The sequence below is a fragment of the Stegodyphus dumicola genome, chromosome 2 (assembly GCF_044657685.1).
Source record: "Stegodyphus dumicola isolate Sdum_Otavi_A_Nest chromosome 2, ASM4465768v1".
NCBI classification, from domain to species: Eukaryota; Metazoa; Arthropoda; class Arachnida; order Araneae; family Eresidae; genus Stegodyphus; species Stegodyphus dumicola.
In genome coordinates, this window is record NC_140769.1 from 238,554,595 (window position 1) to 238,574,852 (window position 20,258).

The 20,258-nt window shown below is 28.6% G+C and overlaps 1 protein-coding gene across 3 annotated transcripts in view; it reads left to right on the plus strand.

The window, feature by feature from the left end:
- Positions 1 to 18,079, plus strand: part of LOC118203840 (uncharacterized) — a 156,065-nt gene extending 137,986 nt beyond the window's left edge. For all 3 annotated transcript variants that reach the window (XM_035376128.2, XM_035376130.2, XM_035376129.2), the window contains 6 exons: positions 573 to 687; positions 3,098 to 3,216; positions 7,000 to 7,110; positions 9,287 to 9,435; positions 12,704 to 12,872; positions 17,275 to 18,079. In XM_035376128.2, the coding sequence (XP_035232019.2) occupies positions 573 to 687; positions 3,098 to 3,216; positions 7,000 to 7,110; positions 9,287 to 9,435; positions 12,704 to 12,872; positions 17,275 to 17,298 (687 nt within the window). In that variant the 3' untranslated portion in view covers positions 17,299 to 18,079. The remainder of the gene's footprint in view (positions 1 to 572; positions 688 to 3,097; positions 3,217 to 6,999; positions 7,111 to 9,286; positions 9,436 to 12,703; positions 12,873 to 17,274) is intronic.
- Positions 18,080 to 20,258: the final 2,179 nt, after the last annotated feature.

A 20,258-nucleotide genomic window follows, 5' to 3' on the forward strand; every position in this document is an offset into this window, starting at 1 on the left:
ACAAATGCCAGCTAGCTCTTAAAATATTTATTAACTCAGCACAGAAACAGTTACAAAGAAAATAAACAACAAAACAGAACATGCACGAAAACGGAACACCTAACATTTGAGATTAATGTTTAGTTCATGTAGACATAATACTATTGGAAAACCTATCCTCATCACAGCTGGAAGTCAACTGCTGTAAGTTGTTCTCATTGCCACTATATGGTGTTTGATAAAATAGGTCGGTTACAAATGCATTTTATAACAACTTTTATTAATATTAATTACTGAAAAATATTTTGAAAAATCACATGGAAATTTATTGTGAAAATAATTTATTGCATTTACTTGTGCTAAATGAAATTTAAAACTCGCCTTTTTTTTAATTGCATTGTGGCTGAAGTTAATTTTAATTTAAAGTTTTAGATTACTTTTTATAGTGTTCTATTTTAATTACAGAAACAATGCAAGTGTATAATAAAAAATTAATTTTGTGATCATTTAGTTTCAAAACAGAAAACCTGAATTTAAGTAATTTTGTAGAACTGTATGCAGTAGAATAACAAAGGTTTGTTCTTTTTTTAAAGTGGGAATTAGAACATGAGGGTGTTCATTGTGAGCGTTTCCAGCAATGGAAAGACATGCATACACCTGAACCACCTCCTGCTGGTTTAGTAAAACTTCTTACAGATAGGGGAATCAGTAAGTGAAATATATCTAAAATGTATAGTGTACATATGTGAATACTGTTTTTTAAATATATTGTGTTTTAGCATTTTATTCAATTTTTTGTTATTGGTTTTTGTAAATATTAGATTGAAGATAATACACAAAAAATATTTAATGCAAAGGATTTATATTTGCACATATGATAGACATAATTTGTTAGTAATTTGCTGTATAATTAGTAACTTTTGCATGAAATAATCAACTAATTAAGTGTGAAATAAAATAAAACTATATATTGTGGCAGTTGATTAAGCCTGTTACTTTAAAAGAGGCACTTCAAGGTCACTGTCAGAGCCTCCTCATTTGTGGTCGTAATTTGTGTCGTCATCACCATCACTGCTTAACATTTACTTTCTCTGCATTGTTTAGGACTACAGTTCAAGTTGGACTTCATTCACAAGCTTTTTGTGAAGCGAAATGCACTACACAGAAATGAAAGGGGGGAAGGAAATCAAGTGACTCGCTCTTTTTTTCTGCAGCTATTGTTCCCATGATTATGAGCCCAAAACAGGATTGATAAAATAACCTTGAAGTTCCTATTTTAAAGTAACTTATGCTGAAATCTAGTGTGCTAATTAGAAAGTGAATGCTTTCTAATTAGCACACTAGTTTTCAGCTTAAGTAACCCATTAAAACTAACACATTGGCACTTTATTTATTTATTCATTCTTTATTATCTAAGTTTTAATGAGAATTTGAAAGAATTTTATTTTCTCAAATTTACAGATTATTATGTGAAAATATGACATGCTTGATGTAACTTGACTCTGACATATCATAACATTTTAATGTTATCTAAATTCTTTAAACAATTTGTAAATGGTATCTAAATTCTGTTTTCTATGTAATTAACCTCAAATATGGTGAGTTTTATATCTTTTCTAAACAGTCTGATCAAAAACGCATGAAATGATCTGTTATTGATGAAATATGCTATCATACTTTGCAGTGTTGTGTTCTGTCATTGTACAAATTAGTGAAAAGTTGCCTAAAGTTGTCGGTTCACTTTTCAAATTGTGGCCACCAAATATTAAAGCCCTGTATTATATTTAAAGAATGTTTCTCGCATTGTGATAAAACAACAGTTCGTAGAGCCATCAAATTTTGAATAACGTACATTTCCACAAGAATATGGGCATCTGGAAGCCCAAATTTGGAATTTGTTTTATTATCTCTTTCATATTTTGTAAAACATTAATGAATTTTTGATTAACAAACTCGAGGATTTCAAAGCGAGCAATGGTAACGTTGTACAGAAAAAAACATTTTTATCTCCAGCGCACGAGTCTTTGTATCGGAAATTCTAAAGATATGTTCGTTTTAAAATTATTTTGCAATATTGCTGTTCAACTGAATTTTATGGTTTAAGTGTGAAGAATATGATATTTAATAAATAAAGGTAGCGCACAAAATGTTAAAAAAATACCCATTTGGGCATAATGTAAAATCTGAAAGCTTTCAGATTTAAAATTTAAAAAAAAAAAAAAAAAAAAAAATCGAGCCAAGTTTACGAAGGCCAATTCTGTATGGAATAGTCAATATATAGTTATGTCATCAAGTAATAGCAAATATAATATTTGAAAACTTGTCTTATTTCACTGTAATTTCTTTTAATAGATATGTAAAGAAAACCAAGATATTAATTCTTTACAACATATACTGTTTTTATAACATATTTTTATTAATACGTATATATGAAGTAATTTGTAGTTTTTTTTTATTTTCTGTATAAATGTGCATACAGAAATTATAGTACCTACTAAATATTAATTTAGAAATTAGTTAAATTGCATTCAAATATCAATTAGTTTTGTTCATTTCTAAAATCAACTTTCAAGTAATATAGCACAGATGTTGCTGATGTCCTTGCCGTTATCTATTAATTAAAGGGAAAAATAACACTGTCAAATGTTATCAAGTCAAATGTTACTGCAGTTTTTATTTATTTCGAATTTTGTAAAATAGCTAATAAGTAAAGTTACAGAAGTCTAAAACGTACTGAAATTATACTAAATAGGCATTGTCGGGTAAATTAATAACAGAACTTCATGTCATGACACAATTAATATTTTCTTTGCTATTGTCTGCTCTTTTCTTTAATAAGTGGAGATCATATATTTTGCCTGTAATATTGTAATAATTTTAAATATAGTCCAGGCATATTAAGAGTGCACATATTATTGCACTCTTAATATGCCTGGACTATATTTAAAATTACCTTTTTTATCCTTTTACATATTTCTTGCAATTTTGCATCTTACTTTGAATTATATAATGCAAATGAATAAGAATGTGAAGTGTTGTCAAAACAGTAAAATATTTTTAATCTCCTCATTTCTCTCTCTCTTTTTTTTTTTTTTTTTTTTTTCTTTTACATATCTAGCCTGCCCATCCTGTGGAATTGTGTATGCCCAAGCTTGTGGTGGATGTTTGATGTATAAATGTTCACACTGTAGCTTTGAATTCTGTGCATTTTGCCAACGACCCATTAAAAGAGGAAAGGTAAAAATTAATATGAATGATAAAAGTTATTTTTGTGTAATATTTAATACAAATTATATTGTTTTGAATTTATCTTTTATATTTTCCACAGTGCATTTAGTTTTTCAAAACCTGAAAAGGATTAAAATCTGTTTAAAAATTCCATATAAAAGTATATATTGGCAATTCTAAGTTTTTTGTATCGATCCAAATGCTCAAAAAAAGAAGGAATCGAGGTAGTGTTCTGACAGATTTAACTAAAATCAGGGTGCACCATGAGGAGGTCTGTCAGGTTACAATTTTTTTTTCCCATTTCAAACACTTTGCAGGCTCTCAAATAATAAATATTGGAGGAATTATAATTTTAACAATGATAGAAATTTGAAGATGCGAGTGGGTTTCAATCAAATTGGTCGTCAGTTAGCAGAAGACTTACACCTTGTTCGAGAAATGAATGTAATAACTGTACCTTTGTGTCATCTTGAATATGGTGACTTCTGTGTATATCTTAAGCTTGACGAGAAATTTGATAACAGTGAGATGCCTACTGCCCAGATCAGAGCTGTTGCTTATGAAACTATTGAGAGAAAATATCCCAGTAACCTCCGGATCCATATTTACACTGATGTATCCATGATTGAGAAGTACTGGAGCTGCTGCAGGAATCTATTGTAACCATTTTGCATTCTAGAAAGCAGTGGGAAGAAATACCATCAACTTTGATAGCGAAGTTTAGGCTAAATTTATTACGGTGAATCAATTAAGTGCTCGGAAGTGTAATTCCCCCCGGGCTGTTATTTTGTCCAATAGCAAAGCCGCTTTGCAGGCTATCTCCAACAATAAATTTTGCACTTCCAAATGAATTTACAAATGTAAAAAGATTTTCAACACTCTGCTGACTCAATTGTCTTGCAGTGGATTCCTACTCATTGTGGCATTTAGGAAATGAAACAGCCGATTTCTCCTGGCAAAGAAAGGAATGACTATTCTACAACCACTATTAACCATATGACTTTTAAGTCTGTAAAATTCCTAATTAAAATAGAATTTAAATGAGGTTTGCCTCCTACCTATCAAATGAAGCTAACGGAAAGGCCTGGGAGTGTTTCACTAGTTCAAAGGTAGTTATTTCAGGTTTTCCTTGCCCCGTAGCTATGTAGCTGGTGTTATTTCGTCTTCTGACTGGGCAAGATTGTCTGAATTGCCCATCTTTATAAAATTTGACTTAAGGACTCTTTTGTCTGTACTCTTTGTAAATCTGGGAAGTCTGTGGATGAGGAGCATATTGACAGATGCATTGCACTATTATCTATTATCTTTTAATTCTGTTGGTGAGCAATTAACTGGGAAGCAAGTTCAAGGCTAATGGCTTAATGGTCAAATGCCTGATATTGATATAAATAAATTTTTTGTATTTACTCTTATTTTATTATTATTATTTTTGGGTTGTAAATAATATTTATATTTATTTGAGCATCAGTGACGTTTATGTTATTACTCTTGTGTACTCTCACAGCTTTCATAATTGATGCTTTCATCAATAGTAATTTTTTAATTAATTTAAATTTATGGTGCTTCAGAATTCTTAATGAGACTGATCTCTTTATTGTTTGGTTATTTTTAAATATTGATATTGTTTAACTACTTACGTTTAACTACTTACGTGTTTAAAAATTTTCTCTAATTATTTGAATCCTTACCTTTATATTATATTTTTAGTATTCATCATACATTTAGTGAAGTAGAATGTTGAAACTAAGAGCTGTTCAAATACTATCATATATTTCTTTATTTCTGGTCCATACCTAAACTGTTCAGAAGAACTTTTTTCAATCATTTGTAGTAATGTTTTCAGTATTAATATTATTTATACTCACATTTATAATAGTGCAATAAACTTTAAATTAATCTTTGTTAGAATAATAAGGCTTGCAGCTCATATTATATATATATAATGCTACTCTTTACTTGATTTTTGAATTTTCTCTTTAAAAAATATTTTTATTTACTCTTAATGTATTAAAATTCTGAATTCTACATTGTTTGTCAGAAAAGTTCCAGGACAATTTTTTTTTTATTTCTGAGTTTACGGCAGTAAAAAGGAATAAATGTTGTTTTTATTTTACCTGGTATGTATTCTTACTTGACATAACATTGGCCATGTTTCCTAGCAAACTTACTAGGTGGTAGGGCTGTGCTTAGCAACACACTGTTCAGATTGCTATCACATTCATTAAGGTGACACAATGGATGCTGATTGTGAGCAAAGAGTGAACATTAGGTTCTGTGTTAAGCTTGGGAAAGCCTCTACTGAAATGTGGAACATGATTAAGCAAACATATATAGGCAAGGCACTTTCAAGAAATCATGTTTTCAAGTGGCACAAAAGCTTTCACGAAGGCAGAGATTCAGTGCAAGATGATCTCGGAGCTGATCACCTGTCTATAGCAAAGTCATGTTTCCAAGTAGCACAAAAGCTTTCGTGAAGGCAGAGATTCAGTACAAGATGATCTCAGAGCTGATCACCCATCTATAGCACATGCCGATGCAAATGTGGAGCATGTAAGGCAGTTATTGGAAGAAGACAGTCGTGTAACTTTGCATATGGTATCAGAAGAACTGAATTTGAATCGTGATGTGTGTCGTCAGATTTTACACGAAGATTTAGATTTCACCCCTTCCTTCCAAGACCTCCAGAAATGTTGGCAGTTGTGTATAGATAGCCAAGAGGACTACTTTGATAGCAGCTAGGATCATAACTTGGTAAATGCAATTTCCTGTTTTGTACGATGACAAAGGATGTAATATATGTTTTTGAAGGTAAAAGCTTTTCAGTAATATTAATAATAATAACCACAGATGTAAAAGATATAAAACCTTTTTTTCCATACTAGAAGAACAAGGTAGTATGATTGGTGGAAATCATTACTTGACATAAATTAAAATTTTAAAGTAATTTCACATTGGCAAATTAATTTACTTAATTAAATTAAATTTAGGTTTTTTTAATAATGATCAGTTATCATTATTAAAAAATCAGGCATAGTACAACTCTGTAAATGTTGTGAATATCTTAACATTTCAGTTGGTGATTGTTATATATATATATATATATATATATATATATATATATATAATTTGATGTTAGGAGTTATATCTTTCTAAAAATTAGGCTCAGTTTATCTTTTATTGGAAGAGTTAGGAAGCATTTATGTAAATAAAAAAGATTACAATTAGTAAAATACATAATAATTTTTAAATATGTAACATATACAAATTCGGTTTTTTATCAACTTTGTTCATAAGAACAGCAACGATGACCAAAAATATATAACTGAAACACAGCACTTAATTAAATAGCATATGAATTCTGGATTATAGATTATTTAAAGTTGGTTAACATTGTGTCATAATTTTGAAAGGAATAAAACAAAGACTTGACTTACCGTATTTGCCGGCATATAAGACGCACCCTTATTTAGACGATCACACACAAGGGAAAAAAGTTTCACTTGCATGGTTTCTTTTAGTTCTCACGTTTCGTAAAAGCCAAATAAATAATTATTGAATGCAATTACCTTCACATATAAGACTGTGTCCTTCACGTATAAGTCGCAGGTAACTTTTTTGAGACCAAATTTAGGAAAAAAAGTGCGTCTTACATGCCGTCAAATACGGTAATTGATAAAACATTATTCATATGATCTTTATTTGATAAAAAATCAATCTTAAGTTTTAATATTTCTTAATATCTTTCTTGCATTTCTTATTAAGTTATATTTATAAAAAGTTGTATTTATATAGGAGTGTGATAATAAAATATGTGAATTACGAGGAATTCATGCTCATCATCCTAGCAATTGTCTTTTCTATGTGAGAGATGCAGATATTTCTGATATTCAGATTTTATTACAAGTAAGTATGGAAAATAGTCTCTCAGTTGTTTATCTTAAGTTATTTCATGAATCTATGTGCAAAGTATGCTTTTTTTTTTAATTCCAACGAGGTGATATTACCTTTTTATCAAATCAAATCTTTGACTTAGGTTATTTCCAAGGTTATTTTATTTAATTTTTAAGCAGAAGTTTTAAAAAATGACCCCCTACAAAAAAAAAAAAAAATTTTTCATATTATCATACTAATAGGTGATTTTTTAGTTCAAAATTTAGAAAACATAGTTTTCCATTTAAGCCTACTCAAAATCGACTAATTAAAAAAAATCATATTACCATATCAGAGGTAATTTTTTAAAATTCAAAATTAATTTATTAAATCACTTTTAAAATTTTTGTCTACCAGTGGTCAAGTGGATAAAACTGCCAAGCATTGGTAATTCAAGTTTGAATCCTGACAGATGGACTGATTGTGTTTCTGTTCAATTGTTTTCTCTATGTGTTAAATAAATATAAATCATTTTCCCTAAAAAATTCTCCTTGAAGGCAAATTTTCTGTAGGCTAAATATCCTTTATGAGCTTTGTATAATCAATTAAACAACTTTCTAAAATTTTCCGTATTTGAATTGTGAAGAATATCATTACTTTCTGATAAAATAATTTAATATAGTTCTGTTTTTATCTTTTTTTATTTGATATTTTAATTAATTGGTATCACTAAAACATTAGATATTTTATTAAAAGAGATAAAATTGTTTTTATCCTACCTTCCTGCAAAACAAAATCCTTCTCATTAAATTTCAATCTAATTTTGGAAACCTTTTAATTGATTTATTAAAAAACTTAATTTTGCTGGATTTCTACAAGGCTTATCTACATTAGCCCCCTTTTTATTAAAAAAATGTATTTGCATTGAATAATTTTAATTTTTTCCATTGAACAAATTAATTTTTAATTAGTAAGCAACTGAACTTTTAATTAAATTATGAGATTGTTATAAAAGGTTGTTATCAATAAATATGAAGACTTGTGCATCTGTATGTAATTACTTTCAGAAAATTTATGTTAAAAAAGGTTAAAAAGTTCATGTGGGAATTAAATTCATGTAAGAAAGTATACTTTTTATTTGAATGAAAACTTTTTTTTTTCCTTTACTTTCCTAGTGTTGAACTGTTAAGTATTAGATTTCAAAACTATTTTTTTAAATGTTTTGTGAAGAAATGAAATTGTTTGGTGTATAAAGTTGTTGATATTTATTATAATTCTTTATCTACCTAACTTTTTGGTCATATTAACTAATCTTCAAAAGTAAGTATGTACTTTAAATATTGTATGTATAAATTTGAATTTGTAATTAAAGATTAAAACATTTTTATGGTTAATTTATTGTGCTGTATGGCTAATTTATTAAAATCACAATCTTCACAGTCATTTTAAATCAATAACTTCTAATGAATACAACTAATGTTACTGTAATGAGTAACATGTAAAGGTGCTCAGATGTAATAGAGCAATTCTGAAATTGTATTTTATCTTGAATAAAAAATTCCAGTGAGCAAGTGTAAAGATTTTGCATTTAATATAAAAATTTCAACCAAATTTCATAGAATTAAAATTGATTACTTTTTAAAAAAGTTTTCTGACTAAAATTTTGAAAATGACTGTACCTTTTGTGTAAGATATTCTCATTTTACAATTCTGCTTTCATTTATTAGAGTATTTCAATCATAGGACTAAAGCAAATATGGCTTATTTGTTGAAATTCTATTACTCAGTTTTCTTTTTGAAAGGAATCTAAATAATTTTGGTGTGGAAATGGAAACTACAAATGATACAAGAGAAATGAAAACTTGATGAATTACACTGCAGTAGGCTTTCAATTAGAAACATTTCAGGATTCATTTGTGTTTTTTTTTTCATTGGCAGAAAGTGAAATGTTGCTCTTGTTTGGCTAAGCATAAATTAAGAGGAAAAAGAGTGGGGTGTGGCATGATTGAGCAAAGTATAATATGGCATGGTCTAGAATATAGAAAAAAAAAAAAAAAATTTTGAGTGAGGAGAATTCTCGTACTTATTTAGTGTTAATTAAAGAAATTTTATTATATGTTGGATGTAATCAAATGTGTTTTGAAAATGCAGTTGCTTCTTTTTAAAATTTTTTATTGATATATGATTTCCCCCCCCCTTTACTTAAAAGGAGGAATCAGTAGAATATTTGACCATTCCCCCCAAAGATCAAATAGTGAAAAGTCGCTGCCAAGTGCGTGAACAAAAACATATCCATGGAGTCATATCAGAAGACAGATGTGGTAGAGATATTGAACCATATTGTGCTGGTCTTTGCAGGTATATATATTCCGAAAGGACTTTTTTAAACTCTAAAATTAAGAACGTGAGTGGCAATAATAAAAAGTATTTTGTTAACAAGTTTTTAATTATTATTGTTAAATAAACATGATATACAAATATGTAAGTAATTTTAGTTTAAAAAAGTTTCTTAAAAATAGATGAGTTTTGTGCAACTATTATGCTACTTTTTGTATAATGCTTGTAATTATTTCGTTTCTGTTAATTTTATTTAAACAAATCAATATCCTTAAATAATCAGTTTACATACACACACACATGTATACAGTCAAAAGTCTTTAATCCGGACCTCAAAGCTATAAACTTTCTGCGCATGCGTAAATGCATAATATGTTTGCGCATGCACGTTTAATGTATAACTGATGGTATAGGCTAAGCTAAAATTATCTATTTCAGTTAATGTCGCAGATTGCGTTGTTCCTTAATCTTTGAATTGGATCCGGCTTATTATTTTTTGCAGACTGTTAGAGCAATTTTGTAAAAGTAAGCTTGAACTTTCGATTATTTCAAAAAGAATTTCCGATTCTGGAACTGCCAAAGGATCTACAAAGCGAAAGCATGTTTCGATGTCTATCAAACAAAAAGTGGAATTGCTGCAAAAAATGAATAAAGGCATATCCTTTGTTTCTATAACCATTCCGAAATCTGTTTATCAATTTCATGCTACTCTGCGGGTGGGGGAAAGGTCACGGTGCCGCGCAATGAACTGGAAGTTGATCTGTCAGCACTATCCTTATCTTCAGGGCAGATGTTTTTATTTTATTCGGCTTATAATTCCTTACTAAATGTAGTATTTCATCTCGATGTACTCCGTCTTTGATATGATTTAAATCTAATTCCTTATCATTATAAATATCTGGAATACACATCCAATAGTTTTCTGGTTGCAATTTTCTAATTTTGACTATGTATGCTTTATGCATGTGCGCATTGAAAGAAACGTTTAATAAAGTAAACAAATAAATATTAAGCTTTTTTTTTTTTTTTTTTTTGTAAATTTTGATACCCTTTAGATCATAATTGCTCTTTATTTCATAAATTACAGTTTCATATTTTTAATTTTGTAATTTCTGCATGCCATCTTACCAGATTTAAATTAATGATCTATAATCCAGAAAAACCGATAATCTGGAATCGCCGAAGTCCCGATGAGTCCGGATTAAAGACTTTTGACTGTATATATATAAACTGAAGTTTTGATGAAACAGTTATTTACACACACAAATTTAGATTATAATCATGTTTCTTAACTGTTTATCGGAAGAGAGGCAATTAGACGTGAAGAAAATTAAAATAGTTTTTAGTCCAAAGGGGCTTTGTCCCTGAAGGACTATTGTTTCCTTTTTGCGATTTTGCTTTGAATCACTATAAATGTCTGTTTCACTTTTCAAACTGTTGCCGCCAAATGTTAAAGTCCTGCATTGTATTTGAAGAAATTAAATAATGAAAAATCTGCATAAATGTATGTATATTTCTCACATTGTTATAAAACAACGGTACATAGAGCCATCGAATTTTGAATGACATAATCCTACTGTGAATATGAGCATGCGGAAGCCCAAATTTGAAACCTGGAGTTTGTTTTATTATCGATTTCATATTTTATAAAACTTTAATGAATTTTTGAGTAGAAACTCAATGATTTGAAAGCCAGCAATGGCAACACTATACAGAGGGGGGGGGGAACCTTTTTATCTCCAGCACGTGGAACTGTATATCTGGAAATTCTAAAGATATAAGCCATTCTGTGGTGGTGGTAGTGCTAATCAGATAGTCAAATACAGAAACTATTTTTCACTATAAAAGTTATTTTCTTTTTCTGCCCCTTTTACTAATTAAAAGAGGAAGATATAACTTCTTTCAAATAAAAAATATGTAATAAATTTTGCTTGTGCATGTTTTCTATTTTGTAATCAAGAAATTGTTATTGGAATAAAATGTACTTGTGTTATTTATTCAATACAAAATCCATAGTTTCTATTTTTAAAATTAAATTTAAAGATTTTCAGGATGGTGCAATCTTTTTCTTTAAATGTATGAACTTTTTGTTAAATATGTAGTTGTGTGTATGTAAGAAATATTTCATAAAATCTGAGTGATTTCAAGAGCAGGTTTATAAACTCAGTGAGAGCATAAAAGAACCTTAAAAAAGGTCCTGTGGTGTGATTTTAAAATCTGAATTCTTTAACAACTTAACTGCTGTGGGATTATGTATACACGCCTTGCTCAGCTGATGCGTTAACTGCCCCGGACATATATATATATATGCCCTTCCAAAATACTATCATTTGCTTTGTGCTGCTACCCATAAAATTACTTGCTATTCTTTGGAATACAGCATCACAGTGACCTTGACAAAATATGCGAAGGAGGATACTATTTCAGAGAAGTGTGGGGAGAAATTGGAGAGAGTAATGTGTCTAAAGCGGTGAAAGTAATGATTGCGCAGTATTGGCTTGTGGTTTGAGTAAAACATTTTTTTTTATTCTGTGTCCTCCATTTTCGTTTACATTTTGTAGTAGGCTCCTGGAATAAATAAAGATATAAAGTATGTTTCAAACCCATTTATCTTTTTGAATTATTTTTGATGAACTGCTCGTGCTTCATATTGTTACTGAAACTAACCATTTTGTAGACGAGTATATGAACCAACAGCTTACAAACAAAAAATCAAGAACAAAATCGTGGCATTCAACCAGTTCAGAAGAAATATATGTTTTTTTAGGTATACTGATTTCACAAGGTATAACACTGAAACCTGATATTACACTTTACTGTTCTAAAAATAAATTGATCAAAACTCCATTTTAGTGATCTTTTGTATTATAAAAACATAATTTTTATTATACTTACATCTTTTTATTATACTTTTACTCTAAGCATTAAATTTTGTGCATTAATTTTTTTCTTTTATTCTTTATTTTGTGAAAGTAAACAGTTTTTGGAAAGTAAAACTTGCACTTATTTTTCCCCTAATACATTGCATAACTACGTGCACCTGTGTGAAAAACCGTGGCACTGGGAAATGAATCTTGTGCGTTTTCCACGGCAATTAAGGGGTTAATTTTTTCTTAAATACTCCTCCCCATTTCCCCCCCCCATTTGTGTTTGTGTGTGTGCATTTTAATTGAAAGAAAAATTTCCTAAAAAGTGAGTAAACAGTGAAAAGAAAATCTTTTATTTAAATTAAGCTGTATTAATGGGTAATATTTTGGTTCTTTTAAGATATGTCTATGTTTTTCTGCAGAACACATTATCTTGAGTACTTGGCAGAACTTCTAAGAAAGCATAAGATTAGTCCATTACCAATAATGACGGTTCAAGATCTTCAGCTTATGCTTCGAAAATCTCGAATACCTGTGCCAGAAAAAGTGAAAGGAGAAAGCACTAATGAGTATTATGATCGACTTACAAAAGTATGTTATGATTCTATTATTGTTCTTAATTTAAATCAATAAATATATCATTTAATACAAAATAATCATTTTATATTCTTTGATTTGATTGTTTTACTGGTAGCTGACTATATAGTAAATTGAAATATATGCATATAAAAATGCCTGATGGAAATTCTTAAGATTTATTGTGTGTTTTGGCTATCTAAATTTGTTAGTTTTTCAAAATTTTTGTGCTTTATTTGTTTTAATTAAGTGGCATAAAATTTAATATTGCATGGAATGCTTTTTTAATTTTTGTGGTGATAAATAAATAATTTATTTATCAAATATTTAATCAAATATTTGTTCCTATAAAATTTTTAAATTATTCTTTTCGGAATAAAGTAATTCTATAGTGAATCATCATAATTTATATTTGTGGAATATGTTCATTCTTATAGGTATATCAAGAATTTTTAAGCAATTTAGATAGATAAATGTTTTAGAAAATTCTGTTAAGTGCATAGCAAATAAGAAATATAAAATCAAGAACATTAACAATTTTTATGGATTGTTGCTGTTAGAAATGTTTTTAATGTTTAATTTTTGGCTGTTAAAATTCTTTTCCAGTCTTTTGAAGCTATTACAGTATGTTATGCTGCTATCCCAGTTTTCATCCACATAACCTGGCTTGTCATTGTATGAGGCATGAGATTTTTATTTTTCAAGCAGCCTTTGTATATAGCCAGTTTCTAGAGTGTTACCATTTAGTATGCCAAAGATCTTTTACTTATTTTTCAGATTATAACTTCTTAATAAACTCAGTGATTTAAAAGTAATAAATACACTTAAGGGCTTTTTTAAATAATATATTTCATCGAAGTAATTTAAAACATAGTAGATTTTCTTTTATACAATTTATAATTATGAATGTTTACAGTGCTTTTATAATTAATTCAAAAAATGTGTCTTTTGTCATGAGTTAGGTACTTCAATGTATAATTGTTTTCCTAAGTTTCTAAGAATATCCAAGTTGCATTTAATATCTTTGATAGAAGACGTAGGCTATATGATCAACTTTTGTTTGAAATTTTTCTCACATGTCTATATAGTGGTACAATTGAAGCCTTTTTTTTTTTTTTTTTTTTTTTTTTTTTTTGTAAATGCGTCTTTTGTCTAAGATTCCATCACATAACTTTGTTTGATGATATTTGTTTAAAAAAGTTTAAAAAAACTGTTTTATATTTGAGGATTTCACAATACTAGAAAAGAATTCCAATGAAATGATGTAATCATTTTGTTCCATAAGAGTTGTTTATCTATAGTGGTTCATATGTGTTATAAAACATTTTTGTAGCCTCTTAATTTCACAGCGAAATTAACAAAAATAGACAGTAAAATATTTTCTCTTACCTTGTATCCAGAGCAGCATCAGCAAGAACTTAATCCAAAAAAGAGGTTGTAGACGGAAATTGAAAGATCACAAACACATTTCATTAATACATGAAAAATAGATTAAGATTCGTTAGTATTCCAAATACATATCGAAAAAGAGTTATATAATAGAGAGTGTTCTTTCCTGAAGTGTTCTTCCTTGTTCTTTCCTAAAGTGGTTAGAGAAGGGAAAAAAAAAAAAAAGAGTCACACAATTTGCTCCTTTGCAAAGTGTCCAGATTACACTGTTTATCGCGCTATTGGCGACAGACAATCACTGTTTGCATACAAACAACATGCATTTTTATGCACTTGTATTTTCGAAATTTAGTTGCGTAGATCTTGCACTAAATATTGAAACATACTCCAATTTTTTTTTTCAAGTGTATTATTTTTTTTCTGTGTTTTAAGCCTTGCTTGTTACAAAATAAATATCATTAAAATATTTCTTGTAATAAAATAATTTATTCAAAAGCTATTAATCATTAACTCGCATAATAATTCAGACACTCAGAAGTTTTATTGAGGTGTTTTAGTAGACTATGTTTCTTATTATAATTTTTTGTTTTAAATGCAAATACATCACAAGAATTATCATCTGCATTTGAAAATGATTACTTATATAGAAAAACTGTACTCACAGTTCCATAACTGAAGTGAATGTGGCAAGATGCTACAAATTAATGAGTTCCGTTAGAAATTTAACAGGTAATCATTTTAAAAATGGTAAAAGTAATCAAAATATCCAAGAAAATTCTTGAATAAAAATGTTCAACTGTCTTTAATGCTATTAAATAATGGGAATTTCGTAGAACTGTTGAAAATATTCTGAAGTCTGGATTATATTTTAAGCTAATGCAAAAAAATTGGATATTTATCTTATGAAGATTAAAGCATAGCAGAAAAATCAGTGCTGTAAAACTTGCGAAGGATTCAGAAGAACGTTTTGCAATAAAATTTACCTCTGAAACTGTTAGAACAGTCATTATAGACCATAGGGTTATAGGAGGCGATTGGCAAGAAGGAAATTCCTCGTCAAAAAGAAAATAAGTAAAATATGTCTGGCATTCACAGAATTCAGCGTAAGCAAAGATTTATCATATTTGACAAAATGTTATATTTGCAGAGGGTCGAAATTTAATATACTTGGGTCCAGTGGTTGAACTGCTGTGTGACAAAAGTCTGATAAAGAAATGAATTGGAAAAACCAATTACCTACTTTTAAGCTGAAGGATGGAGATGTAATGGTTTGGGAATGTTCCACTGCTTCTGGCATGGAGAATTTAGTTTTTGTAGAAAATAATAAATTTTTTCGGATACATAAAAATTCTTAGACAAAACCTGAAAGTACATACAAGAAAACTTTGGAATGCAAAATATATTAAGTTCTTTCAGAATAAGGATCTTAAATATATAGTCATGAATGTTCACTTGTCATTATGCAACTGTCCTAAAGTTATCAAAAGCTCTTTCAGTGTTCCTAAATATAAAATATAGGTACAGATAAACTTCTAGTGTTTCTAATTGTAAACTTCCAGTGTTTTTAAATACAAAGCATAAATTCTATTGAACATGAATGGAGGGAGCTGGTGAAAAGAATAAGGGAAGATGGCATTCTTTAAAAGTTCTACTATAAGCAATACTTAGGGATGAATGGGGAAAAAATGGAACATTCTTACACAAAAAATTAGTTGAAATTAGTTGACAAAGCATATGAAAAGTAAGTTTAGCCAAAGGATATCCAATGAAGTATTGAAAGTCCCATTATTGTTGTATTTTTATTAAATGTAAACTATTTAAAGTGTCTGTATACTTACTTATGCGAGTTCATTTTCAAAACTTTTTTTTTTTCCCCAAAAAAAGTATTTTAAATGACTTTTTTAAAAACAAGCAGGTTCTAGAAAAAGATGATTATGTGTATATATGGAGAAAAAATAGTCATTTCAGCAATATTTAGTAACTGATGTTTTCAAATAAAACTGAAAAATACAAGTGTCCAAAAAAAATATAAGTAACTGTAGTTTAGAATATTGTTTTACATATAATGCAAATTAATCTGTACTTTAAATGTTTTACATGTCTTAACATTTCTATGATCATTCATGATTTATAATAACAATTAGGTAGCAAATATTTGTGAGTTGGAACTGTTTTGTCTGTGGCAAACAGTACTTGAAACACTTTATTTCTGTATAGATTTGATAACATATTCTTTCTGTCTTTGCTTTTAAGTCATGTTATATGCTAAGTTTTTCAGAAAGTCTAAATTGACTTTGAATCATCTTGAATGATGTCTGTTAAACTGTTTAAAGCTAACTTTGTTTTGATTTGTTAGTATGTCTATTTGTTGACAATATTTCCAGTTATTATCTATATAAGGCTGAATTTTGTGTTATTCATCCTTGATTTGAGCGATCACATCTTTTCAAATTGATATTTATTTAATTGTTACTTGCAGAAAATTGTGCTTTTATATCCCAGATGCTTGATTTGTCGGCTTTTGCTTCTTCTCATTTATCTCTGAAGCATATCAGATAATAAATAGTGTAATCCTGAAGATATAACTGAAAAAAGACTTTGCCACCAAAATAAAAATGGGGTTTTTTTTAAATTTGCTTTTGTTAGCTTTATTAAATGTGAAGAAAATGTAATGAATCAGCTATGAGTACAAGATTAAATTGATATGGATATAAAAAACTGCAAGAATCTAAATTTGATGACATAAATTTATTTCTCAGGAAGTAAATGGAGACATTAATACATCTTTAATTATACTTATTCAATTTCATATCACAATAATATGAATGTGCTGATAAGAATTCAGAGGTATGTTGATTTTTGTTTGTTAAATTTTCTTTTTTGGGCTATTTCTTGTGGTGGCCAAAGCTTTTATAGAGTATATTACTTGATATACATAACCCACTTATATGTTCCTCATGCTTTCACTTTAAATTTGCCCCAAATATAGAATATACATGGTATGTTTAAAATTATTTTTCCTTTCCAGGTGATCACAAGTACTTTTACATGACATGAAGGAAGTAATATTCTGTTTATGGATGTGTATATAATGCAAGAGCATGCATCAGCTTTCGCACTGTAGATGATGTTGATGTGATAGGTTACAGCTAAGCTTTGGCACTGTTCGAAAATATCACTGAAATGTATTAAATGTCTGCTCATTCTATTTTAAAAATATTTATGTATATTTAAAAAAATTATGTAAAATCCAACTGTATTTAATTTGGTGAGTTGCTATTTTAAGTGAAGCTTTTACTTCACTTAAAATTTGATTGTACTGAATATAATTATATTTTATATACAAAGTAATAAGATAGTTTATTTACAGTTTGAATCATGTTTCAAATAAATATGTTTTAAAATTTATACTATTTCACTAAAGAGATTTAATAACATTAAATCATAAACATTAAAGATTAAAGAGTTAGATTAAAGAGATTTAATGTTTTATGATTGGTCATGACATAAAATTTTATATATTTGTGTATGTTTGTATGCCTTTATACAATAAAGTTATTTCTATGAGGTATACTAATTTAAAAGAATACATAGTGCTGGAAAATATTTTTGTATAAAATAGATCTGTTATATAAGCTTATATATTTTTATTTACTTGTAAGTAGTTTAATAATATATTTATATGTATATTAATGGTTAGTCTAGTCTCAGAGGATAGTAAATATTCAGAAAAGCTCACTCGTAAGTTCCTCCAGATTTTATGGGTCTGTTTAATTTGCTATGTTTTATGTAAAAAAAAGAAAGTAAAATAAAGTTTTGTTGCTACTTATTAATATTTGTATAATTCTTAAATTTGCTTTTTAGAAAAAAAAAAAAATGCTTTCTTTTTTATTAGCTTTCAAGTAGTAGTGCAAATGTTTCAAAGTTGTTGTGATTTGTCTGTGAAGTAACATCAGAAGAGATCCACAAAATTCATCGTGGTAAGGAGTGCAAAATTTCTTCTGTCATTGGCAAGAGCCTTGAGCACCATATAGATGATAGTATGACTTTGCTCAGTTCTGCCCCCAATTTTGATGTATAGCACCCTAGGGGGAGACAGGTCTGGGCGTCTTCCACCCCTTTTCTCTTAACACTAATATCTTGAGAGGACTCTTGGCTTGCTGCATATTTACAGTGCCCCCATGCCGCACAGACACTATACATTTACAACATTTACAAACATCCATGCCTTCTCCGGGATTCGAACCTGGGCCCTTCAATACAGTCAGAGTCACTAATCAGTGTCCTGTTTGAGTGGCATGTTTTATGTGATACTTGTTTACTTTGCAATCTAACTTTACAATCAAATTTTAATTTTATTAGACCATTGTGGCTTTATCAGAAGTAGGGAAAACTATCATGTAAAAGAGAAACTTAAATTAAAATTTTATTATTTTAAAAAGTACAATTTATCTTCTAAATTTATAGCACCAAAATGCTTTTAGGGATAACTTCTGGTTGTTATTCTTTATGTTGAGAGGAAAATATAAATAAAAATTTCTCTTTATATGTGTTTTTCTACTTAGTGAACACTTTGTATTAGCTTGTAGGGCTTGTGCTTGTAACTCAATAGAACTTGTGGCAAATCCTCAAATGGGTGTGTAAGTAACTTAGCATAAACTATGTCTGGGAAGCAAACAGAAATGTACTAAGAATCTAAAAGTTTCTTTTATTGAGAACTCATATAAGTTGGAACAGAAGGCACTACCGGTGCTTACAAACCAATTAGCATTTATGACATGAACTGAAAAGTAGAATTTTAAATTAAAATTAAATCTATCTCTAGGCTATGCAGAGATATTTAAATGTGCATGTTGGCTCTAACCTACACTAGCATGAAGCACAATCTACAAGAATAAAGCAATGTTCTAGGCAGGAATATTATCTCGGAATATCAGCTTGGTAATGTGGCCTTTAGCAGGCAGAAAATGCTCTGACTAAAGCAACCTCAAATCCATGCTGAAATATACACAAGTTGGCCGGAAAACAGACAAGTGACAGTAAAGATGTGTAACTCGTTAATTAACATAAATACTTTACAAGCCTAAGATTTTCACATCCTTAACTTGTCTATAATAATGTAGAAAAGTACAAGAAAATAAATTTATTCAGCATTTAATCACATTTTTAAAAAGTGGATGTCCTTTGCCGTATACTTTTACATTGCTGTACATACATTTGTTGTACATTTCTATTCCTATATAGCCATGTATTTAAATTCTTAATGTATGGTATATTGCTACCTGTTAATAAGTTAATAATGTGGTTTATTTCTGAAAGTTATTAAAAAGCATGTAGGTTTACATTTTTCATTTGGCTTCCTATGACAACTTGTTTGTTGTAATAGTAGCCTTTTATGTATTTAAGAAAGTTATTTATAAACTTATGTGCTACCCTTTGTTATACTGATGTGCCTTACGTATTTTTAAAAATATGCAAAGCAATAGCACGTTAACAAAAATAAATTTAATAAAATTAAATTTAAAATAAATATTTAAAACAGCTTAATCTTATTGTGAGTACCTGTGTAAAAATAAATTAGTGATAGTTAAAGATGGTTGATAATTAAGGTTATTAGATAGTTATTTACATTTATCTACCTTGTGCACAGTACCTGGAAAAATACTTAGAGAAAACATAAATAATAGTTAATAGAAAATATGCATCTCCCAAATCTTCAGATTCTGCAGAAACTTCTAATAGAAGCTTTAAAAAATATTTTCTAGGATAAGCGTGCATAAAATGTAGGTATTTTAAAAGTAGTTTATTACATGCCATCCTTAGTATTTAAGTAATAATAATAAAATAGGAATGTAATATAAATTTAATAAATAAAAAAGTTTATAAAAATATTTCATGAAAAATTGCAAATCAAAAATTATTTTAATTTTATGAATTACTTTATTCTAATCAGTAATTCATAAGATACGAACTCATAATGTTTGTCTCCAATATGACATTGCCATGATAACA